This window comes from Microchirus variegatus, assembly GCF_963457635.1.
Source record: "Microchirus variegatus genome assembly, chromosome: 7".
Classification (NCBI taxonomy): domain Eukaryota; kingdom Metazoa; phylum Chordata; class Actinopteri; order Pleuronectiformes; family Soleidae; genus Microchirus; species Microchirus variegatus.
The window spans coordinates 8636372-8657052 of NC_139808.1; the positions used below are offsets into that span (position 1 = coordinate 8636372).

General features: G+C 41.0%; 3 protein-coding genes across 3 annotated transcripts; 2 read left to right on the forward strand and 1 right to left on the reverse strand.

Moving 5' to 3' along the window:
- Window positions 1–1276: 1276 nt before the first annotated feature.
- On the reverse strand, window positions 1277–5854 carry pde12 (phosphodiesterase 12; the record flags this gene model as incomplete). The annotated part of the gene is made up of 8 exons (XM_083893069.1): window positions 5053–5854; window positions 4135–4562; window positions 3859–3964; window positions 3082–3226; window positions 2611–2689; window positions 2367–2489; window positions 2025–2230; window positions 1277–1396 (listed from the first exon to the last, which is right to left on the reverse strand). The coding sequence occupies exons 1-8, from the start codon at window positions 5622–5624 to the stop codon at window positions 1277–1279; spliced, it is 1779 nt and encodes a 592-aa protein (XP_083749195.1). The 5' UTR covers window positions 5625–5854.
- A 4413-nt stretch (window positions 5855–10267) lies between these two features.
- rps23 (ribosomal protein S23) lies at window positions 10268–12425 on the forward strand. Its single transcript, XM_083892118.1, has 4 exons — window positions 10268–10328; window positions 11340–11499; window positions 11933–12053; window positions 12235–12425. The coding sequence occupies exons 1-4, from the start codon at window positions 10325–10327 to the stop codon at window positions 12379–12381; spliced, it is 432 nt and encodes a 143-aa protein (XP_083748244.1). The 5' UTR covers window positions 10268–10324; the 3' UTR covers window positions 12382–12425.
- Window positions 12426–13280: 855 nt separating this feature from the next.
- On the forward strand, window positions 13281–19580 carry asb14a (ankyrin repeat and SOCS box containing 14a). Its single transcript, XM_083892835.1, has 13 exons — window positions 13281–13533; window positions 14504–14665; window positions 14792–14832; window positions 15098–15232; window positions 15324–15482; window positions 15739–15984; window positions 16568–16739; window positions 17165–17270; window positions 17364–17543; window positions 17734–17862; window positions 17947–18075; window positions 18631–18784; window positions 19025–19580. Exons 2-13 carry the CDS (start codon window positions 14523–14525, stop codon window positions 19186–19188), a joined length of 1758 nt encoding a protein of 585 aa, XP_083748961.1. The 5' UTR covers window positions 13281–13533; window positions 14504–14522; the 3' UTR covers window positions 19189–19580.
- Window positions 19581–20681: the final 1101 nt, after the last annotated feature.

The window sequence follows — 20681 nt, forward strand, 5'->3', positions numbered from 1 at the left end:
GGCATTTTGTCCTGTGCATGTCACTCACGTCACCGCTCATCATTTGGCCTTTATTCAATTGAATTTTGATAACAACCGAGTGATGTGCTGAGTGCCCAACAGCATATCGAATGAAACACTATTGGGAATATCACAAAAGTATACTGAAAACAGCAAATTGCTTTGATGTGCCTTTAATCCGTATGCGATATACCTTCCTTGACTTTGATTTAGACTATTAATTTTTGCATATCAAATCCCTTTCGTGGTCGTTTGTTTGTTTTCATCGGGTTGTTCTGCTATAAAATATGAATAAATAAAAATGTTCAATTAAGTTAGCTGTTCATATTTTTATTTTTGATTGACACATTCCTTGATTTCCGGTCTTCGTCTAACCGCGTTCACCGACTCGCATTTTGAAATCTATCGTAGCCTTAACCAAAGGCGCTAATGTTACTGTACTTAAAACGCATATTGTGTTTAATGTTTTCGAAATTCGAGGTTAACGAAATTTAGACCAAAACAACAATGTTATTGACTATGATACATTTTCGCTGTGCCCCAACATACAACCTAGTGGTACGTTCCACTCTGGCCCCGCCTTCTCGCCACTTTCGACCAATGAAGGAAAAACAGCGTGGCGAATGTGGGTGCGCCTATCTCACTAGTGTAGTCAATCCATTGTATTTGATACTGGAAATATAATCATGTGTTGACATGTTTTTGCTAAATGAATGCTATGGGAGAGTGGTGCGACCGATTATGAATCATCCTACACAGACAGAAATACAAGAATTAAGAAATAAGGACCTTGAAAGTATTAGAACTGTAACAACATGGTGCACAACACAAAATTCAACAGATATTCATCGTCATTTTAGTCGACTCAAATTTTATTTGACACATTTAAATCACACCAGCTGAGCAACTTGAGAATTATAATAAATATTTCAATATTTGGTCTAAAAAGGTCATCTGTTTCATAAGGTGAAGAGGAAAAAACAGGAGTCAACACTTCAGCTGTAATTATAAGCTCAAATTAAAATTAAATTAAAAAATGTGACAATGTGATGTCATTTATTTCTTGAAGTAATACCTAATACTGAATATCAGTGATGAAAACTATTTCATATTAACATCTTTAAATACAGTTTCGTAGTCATATTTACAGTGTTCTCCGTGGTTCTGCTGACTTTTCCTTTTTCTTCCGAAAGACTGCACGATCACATTTGCACTCTCAAACGTCACTCAAGTATGAAGAAATCCAAAATCAATCTGTAACTGCACTTTTAAAAAGTCAGGGGTTCCAGCACAAGTCGCATACAAGAGCGATGTGATCAGAAGGGTGAGCCACACTGGGCAGAGCCTCATAGGTGGTGACCTCCTGATGGCTGGGCAGAGGAATCATCTGCTCCACCTGCACACAAACACACAATTAGCTTCCTTGCTCAGATATACAGGACATATGTGACAACTACATTCATCACTAATCATTTCAGGATTCACCTCAAACTTAGTAAAGGAAAATACAGTGATTTACATTTTCAGACTTAAAAGCAGGGGATAATAAATATGCTTATAATCCAGGCTGGGTTTAGACTGTAGTTCACACTGGTAGCATGTCTGCTGTGCTCTTGCTGTTTTATATATATATACACATCTGTACTCAACTAACTGCCAGGACTCTTCAGTAGGAAGAGTTGCATCCTGCAAATATTTCACAATAAGAAGGGAGTGGAAGGGATTCAGCGAACTGAAATGCGTGCATGCTTTTACTTTCAAACATGAAAATGACATGTAATGTTTGTGATATATGTCACAGATAAAGACGTTGAAACTGCTGTTGTTCACCGTCTTTTTTTGCTAATAAGACAGGTGATCGGTCTGTTTCCAAAAAGAGCAGCACTTGCATGAGACGCATGGATCACACGGGCAGTGTGGACACTCATCAGTTAACGTGTGCCCATGAAAAGTAAGACAAAAGTAAGTCTGCGTGGTAGATTCACAACACACATCCAGAGTGTAACAAGCCTTGGTATTTGTACCTGCATGCTGTCTGGTTGTATGAAAATGTAATCCAGGCAGCCGTGAAATCCTCCCACATAGTTGGTGTAGGCTGGCTGGTTGCAGGCGCTCAACAGTGGGGGGAAACCAGAGCACAGCTCCATACTGAAAGACTCTTCGGGCTCTGAGCTGCTCCAGTCCGGATGCTTCTGAGGGACCACAGCCTCTGTGACCAGCTGGAACACACCTGAGACAAGAGGGGAAGATGAACATACACAGCTACAAAAATGAGGTACATGATGACAATACTGTTTCCATTTCCTGATAAGTCCACAGACCGGAGTGTGGGTTAGGGTTAGGGTTACCCTTGAGTGTGGACTTACCTGAGGTAGGGGAAGAGTTAAAGTCACCACAGAAGAGCAAAGGGGCTCCAGGTGCGACGTCCTGGATTACACGACTCAGGTGTTTCAGGGCCACACCCATCTGAACCAAGCGAACATTTCCTCCTGCAAAAGAAATGAAATAATTGTTAGACATCTGTTCACATGTACATATTATAATGATGGTCACTACGTTTTCACATTTAGTGACTGAGGTGTAATCAAACAAAAGAATGGGCTTGTTTACCTTTTGGGTGCCAGTACAGGTGAGTGTTTGCCACGCAGATCTTCCTGTCTGGTTTATGCAGGTCCTCAAGCAAAGTGACCTGCAGAAAAATGAGTAATTCATAATCGTTTTCAGGAATTGATGAAGCTATTGATTTTGAATTCTGTCAGTACACTATGATGCAAGTGCTGTGTGTTTAAATGAGCTAGAACATGTCCAACAACCAACCACTTAAAATGTTCTATTTACATTTCAAGATTTTAAATGCTGATAGAACCCACTACTCTAGTGGATAAAAAAAAAAACATTAAAATTATTCCTTAAAAGGTTTGAAAATGTTTTCAAGGCAAATTCCTTAAGATGAGAAAGCATAACCTTCTTCTCCTAATCAGACCAAAAAATGTGCCGGCCTGGATTTCACAATGTTTCGTTTCACTTGTCGTCTTCTTCTGTCGGGTTTGTACCAAACTGTTCTCAGGTAAGATGCGCTACCTGCAGCGTGGTGGATCTCTGAAGGATCCTGTGCTTTAGGGTATCATTTGGGGAAATCATCTCCAGCAGCTCAGAGTGGATGGGGTCAGAGGCCAACACTTCGCTCAACATGATGTCATGGCGACTCAACAGCCGGAATTTTGACCTGGAAACAGAGCATCATTTTAATTTCATTACCCAAAGTAATTACCCTAGAATTAATCATGTAATACAAAGAACTTTGGCATAAGCAAACATAAGTGACAATCAATGTTGATAAATTCAACTGCAAAGGGAAAAAACTTCAAATGTCCTATTCATTTGGAAGTGACAGCAACATTTTACATTTTCAGATGTGAAGAAAACTACTACCTATTCATCTGCATGAATATGGGTAACACATAGAGCTTCAAGTTTGATTTGTATGTGGAATTTTGTCTGTGTAGAAGAAACTATCAAAAAAACTGATAGGCCTACATGCATAAAATAACTAGACAAACTGGAGTTGATTTCAGTCATGATTTCTGTATCATTTCTGGACTTTGCCTTTCACATACACAGTGGGCCAATGGGACATTGTTGTTGAGACCACAGACATTTGTGAATTTCCTGTTGCGAAACTGTCATGGCATTTGTGTGGAATTTTGAGTTTCTACTACTGTGTTCTCACATGAGCTCACCAAAGCCAGACTGTCAGTGTGGCTGCAATGTTGCATCAGCCAATACTTGACAAAACTATAAACACAAAAATGATACAAAGGACGTTCTCCTGAGATTCAGAGATCCAGTACACCTGACCTGCGGTAGAACGTTGCCAGTCCTTCATGCTGCTTCTCTTTAATTCTGAAAACTCCGTCCAGACCAAAGGCATCCAGAGATGGAATCAGACTGTCCACAAACACACCTGAGAAGTCCAAGGAAAGTCAGAAAGCAGTGTTGACTATTCATCATGTTATTTGACAGAAACATTAGGGACAAATAATTACAAATTTTTAACAAAGAAAAAAAAAGACACCAAATAATAAGTAACTTGGAAATTTTTGTCAGATCAGTGGTCATTTCAACACCAATTACCTTTGTCAACCTCCTGCAGACAGATGATGTCAGCATTATATCCAGCCAGTTCTTTCTTAATTAGGTTCTGTCTATAGTCGAGCTGAAGGGCATAGGGGGCGCAGTATGGGTAAAGCACCGTCTTGGACAGTTCTGTCTGAGCATAGATATCAGCCAGGATGTTGTATGACACCACCCTCACAGTCGGCCACTCCGTGTCTTTGACAGTGTACGCATGTCGGTTGTCAAACGTGCACATGCCTGGTCCAGCCTCCACAGCTGCCACAGAGAGCAGTTCTTTGGTAGAACCACTGCGACTTCCGTCTTTGGGTGTGCAACGTAGTTTGAGCCTGCAGCCGATGTCCTGATTGAATGGGACATGGACTCTCCCACATCCTACCTGCGCCCAACCTGAATCCTGATCTGTCACTTCCTCAGCAGCTTCAAGACTGGGACAAGAACAAGACAAAGGAAAAATAAGAACAAAAGTGCTGCATAACACAACAGTTCTGCCACTTTACTTTGCCCAAGTGTGGATTACAGTACTGCAGTTTGGTAGTTGCACAAGGTCCGTTTTCTCTATGTGAATAGTTTTTACACTATGTTGCATGCACTCTACAAGAATCATGTTCCAAAAAGCGATGGAAACAAAGGCACAACATTAAATACAATTTGTTCCACTTAGTCAGCGTATAAAGTCTTTACATTTATATTGTGTCACTTTGATTATGGTCATAGTTCTTAGTCTGTATTCCAAAGAGGTCATAACATAGATAATTCATTATTATTATTATATAATGGTTGTTATATCATTATCAAATTATCAGGAACAGTCGTTAACAGAAACTAGGTCGGAACACTCTGATGGGTTGCAGAATAATTTAGTTTTTTGTATTTGTAGTATGTAAGGGGAAACACTGATTGGTCATGAACAGGTACCTTGTGTCAGGAGCTTTTTCTATGAACCAGGTGAACTCGCAGTCTTGCAGTTTCCCAAACTCCACCTCCAATTTGGGGCAGACGGGGAAACCGGCCATCAGTGATACCGGCAGCTCGGCAATGGTGAAGGTGGGTGTGTTTCTCTGCACTAAGAATTTCACATCGTCGACCTGCAGCACGGATCCCTCCTGCCACGCCTCGGAGTTCAGCACCGTGTCGGGGACCTCGTCCCCTCCGTGGTACAACTTCACCGCGGGGAGCTCCTCGGCTTCACACGGCTGCTGCTGACCCTTGACCTTCTTCGGCTTCTTCGCCTTTCCTCGAACCTTGTTGTGAGAGATCCGGGCCAGGACCTTACCCAGCGGCTCGTCCTGGTCCCGCAGCATGTACCTGTTGCTGCCGTTCAGAGTGAAAGAGATGGTGAGCTTGGGCTCCCCGGGGAGACACCTCACCACGACTGGCTCCATCCTGCCGTGGAGGAAGCGACAGGCTTGGGTCACAGGCTTTGCTCGAAAAAAGGACAGGCGACGCCCGGGTAACCGTGTGAGAAGAGCGGGGAGGCGGATAAACATGAAGGAGGATGGCGGGAGGGTGACAACAACAACGCCAAACTAAGCTAAACCCAGGGGGACAGGTCCAGACAGAGCTGCCTCGCTACTGACCGGTTAGCCACATGCTAACATGGACGGACAAAAACATTGACAACACCATTGAGAGCGGACTGGTTTGAAAACTGAACAATAGAAATACTTCAGCTATAGAACCTCATCTTTCAATAACATGTAGTCCTGTAATAATTAAATAGTAGACCGTAAGTTAACTGTCTCTCAGCAACGTCCTACAGAGTCAGCGCATGAGTTTTCTTTCTTTCTTTTTCTTCTGGTGCGTTAGTTCCTCTTGTTTGCGGAAGCGACCCCTACTGGACTGGAGTGCGGATGCGGATTATGTAGGAAAACAAACTGGCACTGGAATGGAGTGACTTGATGAAGAGGGCTTTAAAAATATAAAATTTTTCATTAAAAGCAAGTTAAGCAAAGAGATCACACTGGATGTAAACAGAGGTGTGAAAGGACAACTGTTCAAACCAGACAGTAAAGGCAAGAAATCCATCAAATAATGGATTCAAATTGATTGTGCTGCTGATTTATAAGCATATACACATACATAACTTTGATCTCATGAGTATATCTGTTGTGAAGATGATCTATCAAATAACTGAGACTCATTAGAACTCATGTTTATATGATTCTGAAGTTTCAGGTGATTATACTTTGATTACATTTTTATTACTACTATACTCTATATTATACAATGATTATTAATAATATTTGTTCTGCCCCTAAATCCAACACATTTAATTGTTTTAAGATAAAGTAAAAGGAAGCAGTATAAAACAAATGTTTTCATTCTTCAATCCGTATTTTTATGAAATGTGTTATCAAGACAAATACAGAAATTCACAAATTATAAAACACTATTAACATCAATGTAAAAAATGAGGTTTGGTGTCAGTGGTCAGCATCAAAGGATGAGTTTGTGTTTTAACAGTCTTCCTGCTCACACTGAAGATAATGTACCTCTGCATTATTTCCCACATAACAAGGTTTTCGTTGTTCAGAGTTTTGTGGGAAGTAGACTTCGGCTTTGTGTTCACTGTCAATGTGTTTCAGGTGGATGACCATGTGCAGAGCGTAGACCAGGACCAGCAGCAGGATGAGGGAAGAGATGAGGCCCATGAGGATGGCTGGTGTCAGGAGGGTGGCACAGTCACTCGCAGCAGAAAACCTGCCAGAGGAGATGTTGAACGCCTGAATCTGAGGAGAGGAAAATAATAATATCTTAATGAGATGGTCATCCATACATTAGAAATCTTCTCTGGAGTCAAGGTATATAAAACTAAGCCACATTATAAATAAGTTATGACATTTTTTTTCCAACTCGTGCAATTGTTATCCAAAATGTTTGAACAAATCTTCTTTTTTACATTTTTATTACTTACTTGGGCTTGGAATAATGATTTGTCATTAACTTATTTGGAGGAGGGATTCAGTGAATCATTTATAAGACGTGTACCTGGAAGTCGGTGAAGGTGACAGTCCAGCGGTGGGCGTGGTCGCTGCTGGGCAGCAGCAGGGCGCTGTGGTGCTGCAGGTTGCTGACATGGAGACAGTGGTAGGAAGAGGAGGTGGGAGCATAAACCTCGCTGGCATTGAAGGACGCCTCTCCGGACACGTTGTAGAGCAGAGAGACGCTGTTCACAGAGAACCACCACTGACCTGAAGACTCGTAGAAGGTGTTGGACAGCTCCAGTCTGATGGAACAAGGCTGTCAGTCAAAACTTCACATTTATGACACACATGAAAGGTTGATTTTTCATCAATCCTGTCATTTAATTTGACATCATAAGTTAAAGTGGTGCATAATTTACAGGCGGATGGTTTGACGAACCTGATGGATAGGCCTCTTAAATCTTCTACATCACCAAACATCATGACCAGCCTTCAGAACACACACATAGAAACAGGGGTCAACGTTTAGTTCTATTATCACTTTGTAGAACAGATATAAATCATGTTTGAGTATCAATTTGGACTTATTTTGCTCTTGGTATACTTCAACTGGACCAAAATGTTGCTGTTACACATACACATACTTCTCTACTCTGAATTACTATATTTGTTATGCCTTGTATCTGACTACAGCTCCCTGGTCTTTGAGATGCTTTTGTCCTTCACCTTATTTATTATTTATTTATTTATTTAATATGTGGCAACCATCTCTGTTGACTTTGTGTTGTCTATGACTGTTTTCTACAACTGTTTTTTTTTTTTTTTTTTTAATTATTGCATTATTTTTTAATATGTGCTGGAAATGGCTTCACAACATAGTATTCTAAAGCATTCTATTCTATCCCTGTTCCCATCTCGAGATGATTTTCATCAACAGTTATTCCTGTTGTGCTTACTCTGTGAATATGTGAATTAGTGGAACTTAACCTCATTTGGCAAAAATATACAATACATTAAGTTGAGAAAATATTTTTTTTCTTTAAGGTTTGTGTACAGACAGGTGTACATACGTAGCCTTGTCGTGGTGACAGACAGACTGGCTGGTGTCCACAGTCTTCTTAGGAGAAAACGTCTGCTCTGTCAGGTCCAGCTGCTTCTGGTTCTCGTAGCGCAGAGACAGTTTCCGCACCTGGAACATGATGCATGGCTCTGCATTTGACATTACCTGGTGGGTAGACAGTGGTGGAATTACATATGATTTGTGTCAGAGGGAAATACTGCACTTTCTCATCCCCATTGCTCCCCAGGTGCAAGATAAGTGCTGCCCACTGATCCTGTGACCGGCTTGTGTGTGTTCACCACTAGTGATGGGTTAAAAATTATTAAAATTAAATGTGTTATTTCTACGTTATAGTCACAGATAGGAAAACCACAACACCTTGAGGGGAGGGAAGGGCACTGCAGCTCCTGGCAGCTGTAGTAACCTCCTCTGTGAGACACTTGGAGACTGGAGAAGAGGTGGCTTTTGGCCAAGAGGAGATTTTGCAGCTTCTTTCTTGTGTACTGTGAACAGCTGCACACTGAAAAACATCTCACATGAGCAGATGTCTGTTTGGACATTCAGCAGACAACATTATTTCATTATCCCATTACATTTTGTTGATAATAAACAGTTGTGTGAACACCCAGATTGGGTGTCATAACCAGGATTTCTATTTTTTGTTGTTGTTGTTCCAAGTCCATGTTCAATATCTGCAGATAATTAATATATATAATTACACATATAATAACTTCAGGTGTGCAACAGAAACTCCTACATGAAATGCAGATGTGATGCACCTCATCTACCACCTCCATCCTCTCCTCTCACTCCTTTATTTTCTGCCTCTTTACAAAGGAAGACATGATGTCCTATATTAGCTCTGAACATTGGTAGCGGAAAGAAGTGTATGGGAATCCTTACAAGAAAGCAGCAGTAACAAGAACGCTTTTGATTTTACTTGTTTGACATTTTTGTGAAATAAATACATCAGGTTTCAGAATAGTCACCAGTTGCCATTTTCTTTGTACCAACCAATTGCTTAACTGATTAGTTGTTTCAGCTCTGACCAGATTTTAGTGTTTTCCAATGCTCCAAAATGACCAAACAGAAAATTGGCTCATACAGCTTCAAATAAATAATGTATACTAATAATAAATAAACAAAATGACATTGGGGCCATTTTTTCCGACACATGAGTCATTTTGAGCTGAACGTTTCAAGATTCAAAGATTAAAGGGTCAGGCAGGTTCAAAAACCACAACACTAATCATAAAGATCAAACTGCTTTACAACTTTCCTCCACCTACCTGTCAGCAGGTTGACCATCGGAGCAGGTAGAAGAATGATGATGTTGGAGGAGAGAGAGGAGAAAGATGGACCAGTGTTTCCACGGGGAAGTCATTGCTTTGGTGACCAGAGTGTGATGCCAGTACACTCTTTGTCCCTCCTCTCTTCCAAATCCACTTTAATCAGGCCACTGTCTTTAAGCCCCTTTAACATACTCATGCATCATCCAATCACAGACAGACAGTTGATGGAGACCAACCCAGACATTCAGGTCAGGTCAGCGCAGTCAAAAATACATTTCATTTTTAGCAGATTAAAGGTCAATGTGACGATTACACAAAGAGTACTTCAGATATATTTGATAAATTTCACCATCTATCAATACTACAGAACAGTGAATGCAATTATTCATATAATATGTGAATAATTGTAAATATTATTTACTGACAAATGTAAATCAAGTCTGTATGTACAATTTTAAAGGATACCCAAAAACCCTGGATATTGAAACCTGGAACACTTAAAAGTACTGGTTCAAACTCTGGTTTTTCACTCAGACATCCTGTACAACACTTCATTCAGACATAATGAGACAATATAATATCAGCCAAATTATTGTTGTGTTTTTTAATTGGAATATAATTATCCAAAGAACAATTGTAAATAGTTTAGCAGATTGTCCTTGGTATACTGAATATACATTACGCTATTTACATGAACAAGATGATAGTTGTTTGTTCTACTTTTTTAAGGAGTTTTTTTAAGCTGTTTACAAATGCAATATTTATTTATTTTTTAAACCAAAAGCCTTCAATACAGGTGATAATTTCGGTCAGGCATATTGTGGAATCACCCTGGCCGGGGTCCTGCGTCTCATCTTCACCGCGGTGCACCCTGGGCCTTTCCTTTCGATCCCAGGCTCGCTCGTGAAAACATGGGTACGTCTCACATTTTGTCAAAAATGCCGTATTCTTCCAATATTTCACCGATTATGAATATACGTGCTCTGTATGAATATCTTACGAGTTGTTTTCGATGTGTTTGTGTCGGTTAAAATCACCCGCGGCATAAGAAATTATCGTTTTACGTCCGTCTTCCGCTACAACGTGGAGCGGCCATATCACGCCTGAGACACAGGCGGCAAGTTAGCATAGTTAGCTCTACACTGTTTGTCTTATTATTGCTGTGTAAACCGTCATCTCGCATATTATGGTGATTTAAGTATCAACTTCACATTCAAATACTCTTTATTTCGATATTATTACACTTGAGTGGGTGTCCGTCGTTGGGAGAGTGTGATCCTGGTGAGGTTTCAGAAAAAGCGCTGCTTCATAAACGCTTATGGTTGGATTGCGGTCGGTTGTCGATTGCAGGTATTTAATATATTGGAAGGAAACTTGCATGAGCAGCATGAAATGATTCATGCCTGAAGATAACTGGTACAGTTGTCAGGTCCTGATGTTTTGCTAGTTGGGTCACTGTCACTCATGTCTTCGTCAGTCACTTACATTAACCAGGGGTCTCAGTCAAATGACCTGGGGGCCACTGAGCATCTAGTCTGGTCAGGAGGGGCAAAACATTTTAGATAAAAGCAAGTAGGGGTGGGCAATGATCTTAAAATTACATCACAATATTAAATCATGATAACACTATCTGATATTTTACAGAATCGAAGATGTTAAAACGATATATTCACTAGGGTTATATTCACACTCATAAATGTGATGCAAAGGTAATTTATGAATAAAAAAAAATACTTAACTTTGTATTAAGTGGAAGGCTGCTTGTGGTCCGTGGGCTGAATTTGAGACCTGGCTTAAATGGAAAGCATTAGCATATTTCACCTGTGGTTTACTGCTATATCATTTTATTTTGAAACAAATCTTATGGAGTCTCTTATGAGAAATCTTATGAGATTTGCCACATAACTGTTGTACTTTGCTTTCCAGGAAAGTGTCGTGGACTGCGTACAGCCAGGAAGCTCCGTAATCACCGTCGTGAGCAGAAATGGCACGATAAACAGTACAAGAAGGCCCATCTGGGCACAGCCCTGAAGGCCAACCCCTTCGGAGGAGCTTCTCACGCTAAAGGCATCGTGCTGGAGAAAGTGTGAGTATCACACGACAATGTGAACTGTTAACATAAGGTTTAGCAATGGTTAATGGGACAACCATGTATTTATTCAATGAACGATGTCTGATGTTGTGAGCCAGCTTACTTTTTGTTGTGAGCTGACAGTGGACTTGACAGTGGGTCTGCTATGACTAGAACTTTAAATACTGGCCAAGTTCCCTCCCCAGATAAGACTGTATTTTTGGTCTTAAAAATCTGCAGTCTGTTTATTTTGTAGCTTTAATTGCCATTTTACTGATCTACTGGTCACACTGATTGCTCTGAATAAAGAGGAATGAGAAATCCAAGGCGAACAGTTCTGTGTAGAAAAGTTCTGAGTGCATGAAAGCGTGAAGGAACTTGCACATGTCCCTGACATTAAAGTCTGTAAATTTGAGATCACATCACTGTTTTTATTTCCCATCTACAGAGGAGTGGAGGCTAAGCAGCCCAACTCTGCCATCAGGAAATGTGTGAGGGTGCAGCTCATCAAGAACGGCAAGAAAATCACCGCCTTTGTCCCCAACGATGGTTGTCTCAACTTCATCGAGGTAAATGCCATAGTGACAATGTGGCTAATAAAGAGTCTTTCGCAGAAACATTAAGCTATAGTAAATCAACTTTGTTAGAGCATCTAAAAAGTGCATCATAGTTGTCTAAAATATGGTCTAGGGTTAAATGAAATTAATGAATTCTGTAACCAACTTTTTTCTTTGCCTCCTTGTCCTGTAGGAGAACGACGAGGTTCTGGTGGCAGGATTTGGACGCAAAGGTCACGCCGTTGGTGATATTCCCGGAGTTCGTTTCAAGGTTGTCAAGGTGGCCAATGTGTCTCTGCTGGCACTCTACAAAGGCAAGAAGGAGAGACCTAGGTCATAAACAGTTGAAAGCAGAATATGAAATAAACACGTTTTGAATTCAAACTTTCATGTCTTTTTTAATTTGTCACATATTTGGTACTGGAAGATACTATTTGTTTTTTTATGATATTGTTTAGAGTCCCCCAAATCCTTAAGTTAATCTGTATTGGGATGAGGTGGATAGACATTTTACACCACTTTTATTCAAAGGGATGACAATGTTTCATCCATTCACAGCCAATGTATGAAATCTCTTAGTCATTCACTTCTTGGTTTCCTCACATTGAAAATCACCAGTCAGAACTGAAGAAGCCTCTTAACGTGAGAGGTGACACTGAAATAAAAACGTTTTCAGATGAGCTGAAAGGTGTATACATTTAGGAACCTTGGCAGCAAAATGGTCCCACAATAAAATAACAAATATAAATGGTGTCCTCACTGATCATTGATGTGTTCAGATATTATCTTGTGAAAGCCATGGTTGTAACAAGTGGTTTTTAGCTAGTCAGGCCAAATGAGGCATTTTCACCCATTACCTGCTCCAATATATAAGAAGGTAGTAACATTCTGTCTGGCACCAACAATCATGCCATATTCAAGGTCACTCAAATCTTAACTACACTATTCCTGTTCCTACATGCAAGCAAGCTTGACCCACTGACCCTTTATTCACCATTCTGATTCTCTGAACTTGTGGAGGCCATCTCACCTAAACGCATTGGGTGGATGTCATGTGATAGGCTGATTAGATACAAGTCATTCAACAAGTGTAAAGTAGTGGTCAGTGAGTGTTAGCAGGCCACAGTTAATGCTGCTGTGTCACATTTGAACTGATGACTGCATAAATTTAGCTGCAGGTATAAATATAGCAGCATGTATCCTTTTCCTCACAACCCCCACAGCCAGAGCACTGCAGCTCCTGACATTTTGCAGAAGTACTACTATACTCAAACTTTTCCAAGACAGACAAGTTGATCTAGTGAGCTCATCTCGCAGCAGTGGATCATGTATTAATGTAACCATCAAAGGCACACTGATGTCAGGGGGAAACTTGCTGTCTCATGCAGCAACAACAACAACAACAACAACAACAATAGATCCTCTTTGATCTGTAGAGACTCCACAGCTGAGAGGAAGGAAACCACGTTATCAACCAGCACAAAACTACAAGGTAAAATTTACTGTCAGCCCAAAATGTCATGCGAAATATCTTGATAAGTTATTTCTAAGTACATTTTTAAGTGTTTGAAAAACGGTGAATACAATTCAAGTTGTTTAATGGCAACATGCATTGGTCAAAAAACATAATTTAATCACCTGAAATCAGGCCTGTTTTTTCATATGCCTTCTTCACATAATCTGTTTTAAAAGCATTGCGTCTATACTTGCTGCTTCATGCACACACACACATGCTGGCATTATGTGTGAGTTTTTACTGTTTTATCAGTTTCAATGAAGATGAATCTTGAATCCACACTATACATTATCTCAAGGCACTTTACAAAGTAAGTCAGGAACCATACAACATTATGGAGAGACAAGAGAAAACCAACAGATGACACAATCAGCAAACATGAGGCACCAGTCCTGAAAAATAGGAAGAAATCTCTGAAGAAACCAGACTTAAAAAAAAGATGTGCATCATCTGCCGAGGCCGATTGGGGTGAATAGAAAAATGGGGTACTAGGCTAGGCCCATTGTACCCCAGTACTAGGTAATAGGCTGGTGATGATTCACAGGCCTTGTAAAATGAGTATACTTACTGTATATCTTCAAATCCTCCACGTGAGGTGTCAATCCCAGCTGACATAGGCCCGAAATGCGGGGGACAGCCTGGACAGGTCGTCAGTCCATCACAGGGTCACATGGAGAACAACAGGAAGAAATCTCTGAAGGAACCAGACTTGTGAAAGATGTGCATCAATCTGCCGAGACCGGTTGGGGTGAATAGAAAAATGGAGTACAGAGGAGAGGTGGGGGACAGAAAAGAAGGAGAAAAGGAAATAGAGAGAGTGGCAGTAGTCAAGGGGCAAATTCAGATCGTTATCCCCAGGTTAAAAGTTAGTTATAAATCTGGGTTTGAGTGTCCGTATACTTTTAGCCATGTAGTGTCCATTAAACTTTCCCCCTTCTTTAAACAGGGCCTTTAATGAGGACAACATGGAGTCTTGGCGATTCAGGTTGGGGGAGGAGGAGGAAGATGAAGATGATGCAGACATTCAGTACATGATCGAGCAGAGTCTGCTGGAGAGCAACAAACAGAAGGAAACTCGCAGAGAGTCGACGGCACGAGACGACAAGAAGTCAGTGGAACAGAATCAGAAAAAAACAGAACAGAAAACAGAAAAAAGCTGCTCAGTTTGTTTGATTGTCCATAGTTGGTCATAATCAACTTTCTTTGTCTCATCTAATTATGTTTCTTCCTCCAGAAAAACAGACAGCAGCACGATCTTCTCTGCTATAAGAGATGGTGAGTGAGGAGGACGCAGCAGTGTGAAGCTGCATGACCCGATCTCCTGCTCTGATTCACTCTCACAGAGTTACCACTAACAAGCACCAAACAGCAAACAGCAAACACACAATCACAAAGCAGCTAGTGAACATAATAGAGGAGCATCTCACCACTGAAGAGCCTGATTTTTACCCTCAGGAGTTGATAATAAATTGAAGGAATTCTACATATTACAAAATAATAACTGACACTGTTACATACACGTTTGATGCTGTTGTTGTAGGTAATGAGAAGCTGTTGAGGGAACTGTGTGTCAAACACAAAGACGAGTTTCTACAGACAGACAGCAGAGGTTGGATTCCGCTCCATGAGGCAGCAGCTCAGAGCAACCAAACCATCCTGGAGCTCACATTCAAAGGTTTGCATTGTCATTATACTTGTGATTGTGCACACCATGTATTTATTAACAGAGTTGGTGAAGGATAAGAGCGATGCATCCATTTCTCCAGCCTCAGGTCCTGATGCCGTGGATTGTCGTACTCTCCGTGGTCAGACTCCTTTTTACCTGGCAGTAGAAACAGGTCTCATAGAAAACGCCTCCTTCCTTCTCACTCATGGATCCGAGCCAGACTGTCAGGACCAGGACCAGGACTCGCCTCTGTTTGTTGGTAGGAGAATCAGGAACACAAACCTGAGCCAAGGAAGGGATCTCTGGAACTATTTTATAACATACATTATATAATATGTGAGGAGAAAAAGCTCTATATTTTTGAATTTATCTGAATTTCTTTCTTTTACAAAACCCTGTAGCAGTTCAATGAACATTTAACCTCCTGAAATGTCATACATTATAAAACATTATAAAAACAAACAGACAGCTAAAAAACAAAATCACATACTGTCATATATTGTCTCCCTCTGCAGCGATCCGTTCAGAACGCCTGGACTTGGTGAGGCTGTTGCTTCAGCGGGGCTCCAAGGTGAACCAGCAGGGCTGTAACGGACGTCGACCCCTCCACGAGGCCTCGCGGCTGGGCAAAGTAGAGCTGGTGACCCTGCTGCTGGACGCCGGTGCCTGGCCTGACCCTCGGAGCCACTACGGCCTCACACCACTGGCGCTGGCAGCTCAGGGCGGACACCTGGAGGTGGTGGAGAGTCTTCTGCAGAAAGGTGAGAGGGCATGGGTCAATTAACACACAAAATAAATAATGTAAAGCTATAAATATAAGATATTTAAAGTGCATTGCAGTGATTTGCTCATATAAAGACAAGTATGTACAACAAATATCTACAACAGTGACCTATGGAGTTTCAAAGCGTTATGATGTCAGAACATCATAAGTGCCACCTAAAGGGATATGAGGACTGTATGAGGCACAGCATGTAGTAGACAGAGAAAATATGTTGTTGAAGGGAATTAAACTGAGGAATCTTTTGTCAGTTGTGGCAGTTCAGTGCTCTGGTGATGTCACAGGCCTTGTAAAATAAGTATACTTATATCTTCAAATCCTCCACATGAGGTGTCAATCCCAGCTGACATAGGCCCGAAATGCAGGGGACAGATGGACAGGTCGCCAGTCCATCACAGGGTCACATGGAGACAAACAACAATCCACTGTCACTCTCAAGAAACTGGGTGGCTCAGTATTTACTTGTGTGTATTGTAATTTCTTGTAGAGGTCATACATTATTCTTAGTTCCACAGTTAATCCAATTACATGTGAATTAACTGTGTTGATGTGTGGACTCGCAGGTGCAGACGTTCTGTCCGAGGCGCAGGACGAGGCGTCCGTCCTGTACGAGGCGTCCGCAGCCGGAGATCCAGCTGTGATCAGTCTGCTGCTGGAACACGGGGCAGACGCCAACGTGGCCACGCACACAGGACACATGCCCATCCACCGCGTCGCACACAGAGGATACTTGCAGTAAATGTTTGACAATGAAGGATGAAATACAAATGAAACAGGTTTAATTGAATAAAGCCAGATAATAGAGGTAGAAAAGGTCTAGAAAGTTTTAAAACATGAATATATAATAAAGTAAATTGAAATGAAATACTGTAGAATAAATATAAATTCAATAGTAATAGTGCTGGTTGAAGAGTGAAGGGTGAAGAAACCAGGAGGAAACTTAAAAACCATGACACCAAACTGTTACCAAACAGTGATCGGTGCTCTTCAGCTGTTCAGTTGCATTGTGGGAGATGTAGGATCAAAGGTCCTTGAAGACCCCTGGCTTCATCATCATCAGTATTAGTAGTATTTAAGTAAAGGTATATATATATATTTGTAGTTTTTGTTATGCCGAATGTAAATATATACATATGTGTGTTTGTGCATGTGTTCTTCAGAGCTTTAAAGCTGCTGATTCCAGTAACTTCAGTGGAAGAAGTAAATGACAGTGGGATGAGTCCTCTGCACTCTGCTGCTGCAGGAGGACACGCACAATGCATCAAGGTACAGTCGGTGTTTGTTTGTGTGCGTATATACGTGGGTGTGTGTGAAAGTTTTGTGACAACTAAACACCATCTCCTCCCCAACTCCCATCAGACCTTGCTGGACGCTGGTTATGATCCCAACAACATGCTCAGCTCCTGGGTTCGCCGTGGCTTCGACGACGAGAGGAAGTCGGCCCTCTTCTTTGCGGTCTCCAATAATGACCTGCCATCGGCCAAACTGCTGCTGGAGGCTGGAGCCATGACCAACCAAGACCCAATCAAATGTCTGCAGGTAGGTGTGTGTGTATGTTCAGTTCAATTCAATTCAATTCAATTCAATTCAATTCAATTCAATTCAATTCAATTCAATTCAATTCAATTCAATTCAATTCAATTCAATTCAATAAAACGTTATTTGTTCCCAACAATCCACACACAATGAGACAAAAACATGTTGCCGATCCACTGACTCTTGCACTTAGGTTGCACTGCGTCTGGGCAACTATGAGTTGATCGCCATGTTGCTGAGGTTTGGAGCCAACGTCAACTACTACTGCAGAATAAACACCACACACTTTCCCTCAGCTCTGCAGTACGCGCTCAAAGACGAGGTAAACGTTAAAGTTACAGTCTCACACGTTTACACAACACTCCTTCCTATGCCTACTCTGGTCTGTTTTCGACGCGTGCGTTAGGTGGTCCTCAGAATGCTGTGTCACTACGGTTACGACGTGGCGCGGTGCTTTCACTGTCCCTACGGCAACAACTCCCATATACCTGACGACTACGAGGGATGGAGCAACACTGTCATCAAAGACACCATGGTAATGAACAGGGAGGATCAGAACAGAACTAGTGAAGCTACCAACTGAACAGTTGTTCTATATAGTCGGAGTGATGTGAATTAAGTGTTTTCAGACCTAAAAATTCAAACTCAAATTCAATGTCTGTATCATTTATCTTTAAAATGGTGGCCACTTTATTAGGTACACCTGTTCATCAATGCAAATATCTATGAAACCAAGAAAATGGCATGTAGGCATGTAGACAAGGTCAATTTGACCTTCTGAAGATCAAACCAAGGATCAGAATGAGGAAGAACGGAGATTTAAAGGTTCAGTTTGTGGGATTACGGCCACATTACAACCTAACCCTAACCCTGAACAATAACAACACTCTCTCGTGTGATATTACTTAACTGAAGGCCACTATTGGCATATTTCGGTTCGGCATGGTATGTATTTTCCTTTAGTAATAGTACCAAAATAACTGGTAAATCTTACACACTGTGCCTTTAAAAGAGCAACTTCTTTTGCCGCTCTGTCCGTTGCACGTCAGCGTCACTGGTGGTTTTTGAGTTTGTCTTTATGTCGGTGCAGTTCTGTGAGGTGATCACAGTCTCCTGGCTGAAGCACCTCTCAGGTCACATTGTCCGGACCCTGCTGGACTACTTGGATCACGTGACCCTGTGCACCAAACTGAAGGCGGCTGTGATGGAGCAGCAAGAGTGGCCGGATATCTGCAGGCTACAAGGTGAGCGAAATCAAACTTTAATGGTCCTGAAAACCTATAAGCAACAAAGAAGAAGAAGAAGAAGAAGGTTGGGAAGTGATTAAACATTTTCTATATGGTATTGATATCAACTTCTGGAATCCAGCACTGAATCAAATCCTGATGTATCAAAATTTGTTCAATAACACAAAAGTATTGAAGTTCACTACGATGTAAAGAAGAATACAGTGAAGTGATGCTCATCATCTTCCTCCTCCTCAGAAAACGCTCGCTCTCTGCAGCATCTGTGTCGGCTGAAGATCCGTCGTTGTCTCGGACGCCTTCATCTCCGATCGCCCGTCTTCATGAGTTTTCTGCCGTTGCCGGAGCGACTGAAGAACTACATCCTGTACCGGGAGCTTGACCTTTACGGTTACCACGGGTAACACACCAGGGTGACACAGGAGTGAAGAGACAGTCTTATAAAAAGATTATAAAAAGCTTAATATTTTCCACTGTGTTTTCCACATCAGACATCATTTATATTTATCAGACAGAGCAAAACAAAATGATTTATATTTTTTATTTTATTTTCATATTTTTGTGCTTTTCTACTGTTTGATGATGCATAAAAAAGACCACAGATTAGTTTTTAATTAGTATCGTGGCAAAGTACAAATTTTGACACGATATCCTGATTATTTAATTTTATCTTGATTTAATTTTTAGTTTGATTCCTTGCCTTGTTCTCTGGGTCGTCTGCGACACACTTTAAGGTGTGGGGATTTCTTGTGACTGAATGGAATGGAAGTTTTGTTCTTCCAAATTAAAATTAATATAAAACCTCTGCAGGAGGATTTTCAGACTCTAGTTTTTGTTTCGTTTGATTTTTTTTTTTTACTCTTAACACACTGGTCTGACCTGAACTCTATGCTGTAGTCTTGTTACACAACTTGGTGTCAGAAGTGGGATCCCTCGAGTGATCGTCTGGGACGAAACAGACGGTGACTGATCGTCTTGAGACCAAAATTATCTCAACCTGTGTTGAGTGAGGTTCACTGATTGAGAGCAGGAGGGCCCAACAGAAAAATCCCTGATCTTCACTGCTGGGATCCTGCGAACGAAAAAGAAGGGCATTGTCCGAGATTGTCTCGAAGAAGAATTTTGTGCAGAATTGACATCATGAAAAGTTATCTGATATCTAAAGAAGTAAAGCTACAGACACACAAAACAATATTTCCTGTCTTTACCAGCAGTAATTAAAAAGGCCTCTCTCAAACCATAGTTGAGCTCTGGTTTAAGTCTGTTTTCTTAGATCAATTATGTGGTCGTCAATTTATTTTAAACTAGTTCAGGAGACTTTTTTTTTTTTTTTTACCTATACCTGTTGTATTTCTTTTCAAACAAACATCAAAGTCAAAGTTAGCACTGTAGCTGAAGCTTCAAGTCCATTTAAAGAGTGCTTAAAAATTTGGTTTTAAATTATGTAAAATGAAGCTTTATTCTCTCCTCAGTGGAGTCTGCTCCTCTCTCTGTTCTTCTCTACTTCACTTTAGTTTAGATTGAGCTTTTCTGCGTGTTTTCACATCCAGGTGAGACACATATGCGCGACAACGACACCTCAGCTAGCTAGCTAGCTATCAAAACATAGACAGTAGTGTTGTTGGAGCAGTTGTAGTGACTCATAAATGAATAAAAGACCACAGTTTTAAAGGCGCTGAAAAAAATTTTTATATCGACAACCTTGTTTGAGGAGTTATGCTCCTGTTGCATCATGAAGCCATAATTTTAGACACGCCCTCAAGTTTTTGAAAAGAGAAAAAGTGTAATATTCTGGCAGCTAATGGGTAGCTAGTGTTGTCATTTATAGGATATTTAGTGGCAGTTAGAACGGGAACAGTTTTTTCAAAATTAGGCCCTAGGGTTCCATAGGGTTTCA

What these genes read in the sequence shown, in the direction of transcription:
- rps23 (XM_083892118.1), top strand. An exon ending in GGCATCGTGCTGGAGAAAGT is followed by an intron (nt 11,500 to 11,932) that starts GTGAGTATCACA and finishes TCCCATCTACAG; the next exon opens with AGGAGTGGAGGCTAAGCAGC. An exon ending in GTTGTCTCAACTTCATCGAG is followed by an intron (nt 12,054 to 12,234) that starts GTAAATGCCATA and finishes CTTGTCCTGTAG; the next exon opens with GAGAACGACGAGGTTCTGGT.
- asb14a (XM_083892835.1), top strand. Translation starts at nt 14,523, where the DNA reads ATGGAGTCTTGGCGATTCAGGTTGGGGGAGGAGGAGGAAGATGAAGAT. An exon ending in CCTGGAGCTCACATTCAAAG is followed by an intron (nt 15,233 to 15,323) that starts GTTTGCATTGTC and finishes CCATTTCTCCAG; the next exon opens with CCTCAGGTCCTGATGCCGTG. An exon ending in GGATATCTGCAGGCTACAAG is followed by an intron (nt 18,785 to 19,024) that starts GTGAGCGAAATC and finishes CCTCCTCCTCAG; the next exon opens with AAAACGCTCGCTCTCTGCAG.